At 38.2% G+C, this 6,952-nt stretch overlaps 1 protein-coding gene across 1 annotated transcript in view; it reads left to right on the top strand.

The window, feature by feature from the left end:
• Positions 1-1,637: 1,637 nt before the first annotated feature.
• Positions 1,638-6,952, top strand: part of wdr43 (WD repeat domain 43) — a gene marked incomplete at its 3' end in the record, with an annotated part of 8,009 nt that continues 2,694 nt past the window's right edge. The window contains exons 1-3 of the mRNA XM_020588885.1: positions 1,638-1,946; positions 2,831-2,965; positions 4,219-4,340. Coding sequence (XP_020444541.1) covers positions 1,650-1,946; positions 2,831-2,965; positions 4,219-4,340 — 554 coding nt within the window. The remainder of the gene's footprint in view (positions 1,947-2,830; positions 2,966-4,218; positions 4,341-6,952) is intronic.

A 6,952-nucleotide genomic window follows, 5' to 3' on the forward strand; every position in this document is an offset into this window, starting at 1 on the left:
CAGAGCGTCCTGAGGCAGCAGATTACTGATCCTCTCCAGAGGGGACAGCGGTCTCCTTCTCCTGGACAAAAGCACTTGTCTGGATGTCAGTTTGGTGCTGAGTGGTGAAGAGTCTGAGTTGTCTCTCTCATTCTCATTACTTTTGACAGGATCAGTTGAACATGCTCTTATCGCCCTTCTACTTTTGGTGGGTTTTAAAAATATATCTGTGTGTCTGAGATGTCTTTGACTGTGTGTGCAAATTCTCACCAGTCTGTGCATAAATAAAAGTCCAGGAAAAGGCATCTGCAATGTCATTACTTTAAATTAAAACCTAATATATCAACTAAATGTTACGGTGATGTCCAGAGATCCTTAATGTCAATGATCTGGAATCAAATGATAACCTAGAAAACAACAGCTACAATTATTAAAACAATATCTATCTACCAACTCAAACAGAGTATAACAGTAAACCTAGCTTAAATTAGTCTTAAACCATTTACAGTGTAATAAGTATTAATACATTAGTCTTCATTTCCCCTAAGTCCGACTGTAGAGTGAAAAAGAAGGTCGCCATGCCAGAAAAATGGGGGAAGCACATGTGAACAACGTCATAACTTAGCGACAGGTGTAGTAATTTAAGCGTACCGGCAGAGGGCGACATCGCAACTCTACAGTTGGGATATACAGTATATCTCATTTCAAGCTTTGAACAAATGTAAGGTACTAGTTCATTTGTTATGTGGCTACAGATTTTTGACTGAGGATGTTATTGTATAATAATCTTTTTTTTAAGTGCCAAGTTATGTAAATATTAAATACATTTAAAGATCTCTGTAGTTTTGTAGAGCTTCCTTGGAAACTATGGGTTTTTTTTTATTGAACAATTGTATTTAAACAAATGTGGCAAACATTAGTATTCCATAACATTAATATAGAACAGGTGCAATAACAAAGAACAGAAGAAGAGAGGAAGGAGAGAAGAATAAAAATAAATAAATACATAAATAAAATAAGGTTAGAATAAAAAGGTAGTAAAAATAATAAATAAAATAAAATTAAAAGTGAAAAATCATGTTAAAAATTAGATATCTAATCGGTCTCTAAATAGATACATTTAATATGAAATTATTTCATTTCATATGAATTTGATTGATATTTGAATGATTGAATTTGATTCATTGATTGATTTCATATGAAATGAAATAGGATTTTCATATGAAATCCTATTTACTATCGTCTATTTAGAGACTGTTTTCATCATGACTCCAGTGATACTACAAGTTCTATAGCCAATTTTTAATGCCTAGTTACTTTTCACCGACCCTGTATATTAAAATAACCTCACTCAGTTCACATTATATTGCTTTGCTCAGTCCCGTACCTAAGAAGTGTTCTGTATTCTATATCCCATGATCTTTTTTTCAAGACCTCCGTTAAACTAAAGTTCATTCTACCGCTTTGAACTGTATATTCAAATAACTCCCTCTCCCGCCTGAACCTGGGACAACTCATAATAACATGTTCCACAGTTTCCTGTACCCTACACAACTCACATTCCCCTGTATTATGCTTCTTCACCAACTTCAATGTCTATGGGGAACCTCGGGTGTTAAGAGGAATATAGAAGGCAACATGACGAATTCGTTGTTAAGTTGAAGCAGCCAATGGGAAGGGGTGCTTATGACGCGCTATTACGCATGTCCACTGAGGGTAACACGTGGTTTGCATACGCAGACGTAAGCAGTGCTTTAGAAATGGCTGCTGACGGTCGCAGGTTTTCGCTGCAGCTACCTTGCGTTTTTTCACCCAAATCACAGCAGTACTTAGCACTGTGTGGTCAGGATGGCAGACTTCGCATTTGGAACACAGATAGCAAAACACTTCACCAAGAATGTGTGCCTTCAGCCCACCTGAGTGCCACTTGTACTTGCATAGCATGGGGACCATGCCGGACAGTCAAGGTACGTGAATTCCATGATGTTAGCAACATGAGCTAGCGAGGCCTGAACAAGCTAACTGTGATAGAGTTTCTAATAAAAGGGCGCATGTTGAAACAAGAAAAGTGTCACAGTTCACCTGGAAATTGCTCCGATAGCTCGGAACTCTCGGCTATTTGTTATTCTATACGCTTCCATGTATCTGACACAGACTGTGTTAGCAGGGTAGCCACGTTAACCGTTAGCTAGCGTTTAGCAGCTGCATAGACGCACGTTAGTCCCACATGGTAACGTTAATACACGAAAACGTTGACAATGTCTTAACCTAGTATTCAAAGGCGAGGGAACTGCAGTGAGTGCTTAAATCAATTATATTAACTCGCACGGTTATTCTTCCTCGTCTTTAGACCGCTATTACTGCACCTAAACCCATTATTTAAGGTAGTTTTAGCCTACGTTACCATACTAAACCTTCAGAAGCGTGTGGCACCATGACACTTCTGGAAAGAGAAACTTAAGAGGTTTTACCACAGTGTACCTAGTGGCAACTTGTAAACGCTTTCAACATGCGTCATGTTGTGACTTAATTTATTAAATAAACTAAAATCTAATCTTAAATACCAATTTCTTTCTTATATGGAATGTTTGATTAGTTCTTGATATTTTAATGTGTAACATTACTAACGTACTTACCAGTAGGTTGTATATCAAGCACATTTTATAGTAATGTGCTAAAAGTCGAAGACTTTGCGTTTATCAGTGTGCTTGTGTAAACTTTCAAACCAATCGGTTGAGATTTCAATTCAAAGTAGCCTAAAGGCCTCAGGGTATCAGGCAAGCCTTAGCTACTACTCATAATACTTTGGTGGGATAGGATAGGGAAATATTACAACTGTTTTGTGTTTCAGGAGGGGCCCCAGAGGAAGAAGAGGAAATCAGAGGCAGGGCAGATGGAGGAGAAAGCAGACCTGCTGGCGATGGGCACAGCAGCGGGCACTGTTCTAATCTACAGTACAGCAAAGGGAGCACTGCACTGTACCCTGGTGAGTCTGAGACCTGTTACACTGTACATTTATTTTGATTTATCTATATATAGTCTAGATTTTTTTGTCTATATGCTACAGAAGCAGAATAAAATGCTCATTTTAGCCAACAATATAATGTTTTTAGTTGGTTCATAGTTCACATTTTCTTGGAATGTGGAAAACCTGTGACTTAAAAATAAACTTGTGTAGCTTAAAAAAAGTTTTTTGCCAAAGTGAGAAGCCTTAAGCATTTGCACCATCTGCAACTATTTCATAAAGTTGTTAATTGAATAGGATTACTATACACCTAAGTGTATGTAGCTTAACAATGTTTTTGTTAGGGATACACAGATGTCACTTTTTTCCAGACAAAGTACGAGTACTTACATTTGAGTAATTTCCCACACTTGGTACGCTAGTTACTTATTAATAGTAATTGTTATTCTGCAATAATATGCCACTTTTTTGTGATCTCGTTTGCTTTCTGATTGTGAACAAATAAAATATACAGTGGGGGGAGGCAACTGCTGACATCCAAAAATTAACATTTCACTTTCTGCATGAACAAACGTGGTACCGCCACCACTCCAGTTAGATATGTAAAATGAAGCCGATTGAATTTAAGTTTAAAAAAAAAGCAATGTTGAGTTTTTTTGTATATTCATTAAAAATCTAATACAGCTTGTTTCAGTGAGAATAAACATTGCTGTTCTGAGTGTTCCAAGTCATCTTAAGCTTATTTTATTTAACTGTTCTTTCACACTCCTTTGCCTCACCTCCTTTACACCCTGTTTACACACTGAGATTTTTCATTCCTGAACAGTTGTCTTTAACAGACTTGCTTGCACACATTTTGTTACAGACAGACACACTTCTTAAAGTACCACTAACCTGCTCAACCTGCGTGAGGTTAATGTACTGTTGCTGTTAAGTGGTGTCGATGCATAGTATCAGTCAACTTTTATGAGTAGTGGACAGCTGTATTGGTGCATCCCTAGTTTTGTTGCAACTGTCATAGACATTCATCATTAAGACTGTAGTTATTGGTCTCCAAAATAAGCCCTTTATAATACAAGCAATCAAAAGTCAAAATGACTTAAGTTCTGTCAGCACCACTGACACAGGGTTACTACAGCTAATAGAGTTCCTGGGGGTGCCCTGGAACTCTTACAGTGATAGAGTGCTGCTTCTATGGACCTAAATTCTTAAGTGTTGAATAATGGGGCCATTTGCTCACTACTGCTAACTCTGAAATTTTCTGTGTCTACCAGGATGGAGGCCATAGTGGAAGAGTGAATTGTGTCCAGTGGCACCCTGAAGACAGTTTATTATACAGCGGCTCAGATGATACAAATATTATAGAGTGGGACCTCCAGACAGGCAAGACACGAAGGTCAGTATTGACGTTGTCATTCAGGATGTACTATCTACAAAATGAGCATGTAGAAGAATAAAGGAGTGTCTCCTGATTAGATTTGGGTATGAGATTGGTCCAAAAGAGACCAAACAAAACACATTTGCTAGATTTATGTATAAATCTGAATGAGGTGCTGTTTAATAATGGAATGTTTCATCCAGCAAAGGCTGCTAACTGTAGTATAAAGCCAGATGAAATGGTGAGGAAATAATTGTCTTTCAGTTTATCACATTTTAAACCACTTAAATAATCAAAGTGTAGTCTGCATCAGAATGAAGACATGTTCTGTGATTTTCTTGTAGAACATTTTTCCCAGAAACACCATCTTTTTGTTGAACATTTCATTGCCAATTTCTCTACTCTGTTGGTCCTGTTCAGCTACAAAAACATGCAGTCCAAGCATGGCCGCACAGCAGAGTTAGATGTCTTTACAATCACAAATTATCTTTGACAAGTAATGGCACTGGCTTGCAGAGAGCACGTTAACCAGCCAACAGCATATGTTCCTTCTGGCCATTATAGAATTGCTGTCAGTTAGTGACAGCTGACGTGACCTTCTGCTGGGTACGTTTGTCATTATGTCAGATGAAAGTGACAGTCAGGGCCAGCTAAACACAAGAAGCCTGGAACCTAATCACTTTTCTTTATTTCTCTCTGATAATCTGAAACTAGCTGCATCCTGATGCAGTTAGGTTACTTGGGTGCCGGCAGTAACTTTATTCTCTCTCTACACTCTATTTTTGAGGGTTTGAGCTGCTATTGCTTGCTTGTAAAACTCCTCTCATTACACTCTATTTTTGAGGGTTAGAGCTGCTATTGCTTGCTTGTAAAACTCAGAACTTCTATTTCTTTGCTTGACACTGCAGCACACTGCTGCAGATAATTACAATATAGCAAACATGATGCAATTGATTTATCAGAACTGACTCAAACTGATTGTAATGCATCTGTGAATGTTCTGCTCATGTGTAGACTTTGTTGCTCTAAGCTAATGTTTTCATACGAGTATAATAAAGTTTTCTTAAATTAGTGGAAACACATTTTATTTCAGGTAGAGCGAGCTCCCCAGTAGTACAGTGCTGTGGGAAACCCAAACTTTTTCCACCAAACACGGATGTGTGGAAAAAGGAATGTTTATCCAGCGCTGTCATCCGAGAATGTCTTAGAACAGGATTTGGGAGACCTCTGTTAATCCCAAATGTGAACCACACACAAAACTTGCAGTGTTTTGAGCAACTTTAATAAGAAGGCCAAGGTGTCTTGGCACAAATCCTTCATTGATGTCTGTTAATAGCACACAACAAAAAGTCCTAAAAATAATACACATTTTAATGAGGCTTGCTTTTCCTTGTTTTCTGACTTACCTACAATGGTGTATTGTCACTGAAGACGTGGCCAAAAAAATCAGGTGTACGTATGTTCTAGTATTTCTATGCAGAAGCAGCTTAGTTTATACATCTTGCAAACTCTCACTTGTGAGACTTCTTTTTTTTAACAAAATAAAGTATTACATGACAGTTTAAGGATTTCCTTGAATGGGCATAAAATCCAGGCCATTGCATGTTAACATGAGCTTGCCTTACACCCATGGGTGCCCCCACCATATTGGTAAAATATTGTACTGCTTTGTTTATGTGTATTTTCAATAAATCATATTTATAAAAAAAAAAAAAAAACATCCACCATTGCCATTGTAAAAGCTGAATTTTTCAACTCCACCCGGTTTCATAGCTATATTTTACCTCCTGCTGCACTGTGACCAGAGGATATGAAGAAAAACACAGGGCGTGAGGTTACTGCATGTCCGGGAATGTTCCTGTACAGGGACTCGCTTTACCTGACCAGGTCTAACCTACAAGCAGCCGCTAGTGAAGCTCTCGCAGTGGTTAATGATCAAGCTGATCAACACTGGATTCCCCTGTAGCACAGTACCTATTTTGATTGCTTGAGGCCAGTGTGTCTGCCACATGTGGTGTTGCTAGTTTAAAAAAAGAAAAAACCAATCACATACAGGCTCACATACCTGAATCAGGTTTATTGGCAAGGTGTGTTGGACACATGAGGAATTTGACTGTGGTACAGTGCAGTGGCTCTCAATGTGTATGTACAGTGTTCTTCCACAAGGCAGTGAGTAGATATAGATAGATAGATATATATATATATATATATATATATACACACACACACACACACACACACACATATTCAGTAAAAATATACAGTCAAGCACGAAATTATTCATACCCCTGGCAAATTCTGACTTAAAGTTACTTTTATTGAACCAGCAAGTATTTTATGACAGGAAATGACACAGATGTCTCCCAAAAGATAATAATATGATGTAAGATGAAACTAACCACACAGCCATGTCAACCTTAAATTTATGAGGCTTTTAGATAAGGGCGCTCGTAGTCCAAACCCAGTTCCCACGGGCTGTTTGATGAAACTGTCTATTTGAGAAGCCAAGCCCTGAGGTCAGATGCAAGGCAACCACATTCAACCACCTTTGGAGGTGTATCCCATTTTGACTTTGGGACTTCCAGCCTGTACTTGGCACAGATGTTTCTGTACACTATGCCAGCCACTTG

This window comes from Monopterus albus, unplaced genomic scaffold, assembly GCF_001952655.1.
Source record: "Monopterus albus unplaced genomic scaffold, M_albus_1.0 scaffold658.1, whole genome shotgun sequence".
In the NCBI taxonomy this organism is placed as follows: Eukaryota; Metazoa; Chordata; class Actinopteri; order Synbranchiformes; family Synbranchidae; genus Monopterus; species Monopterus albus.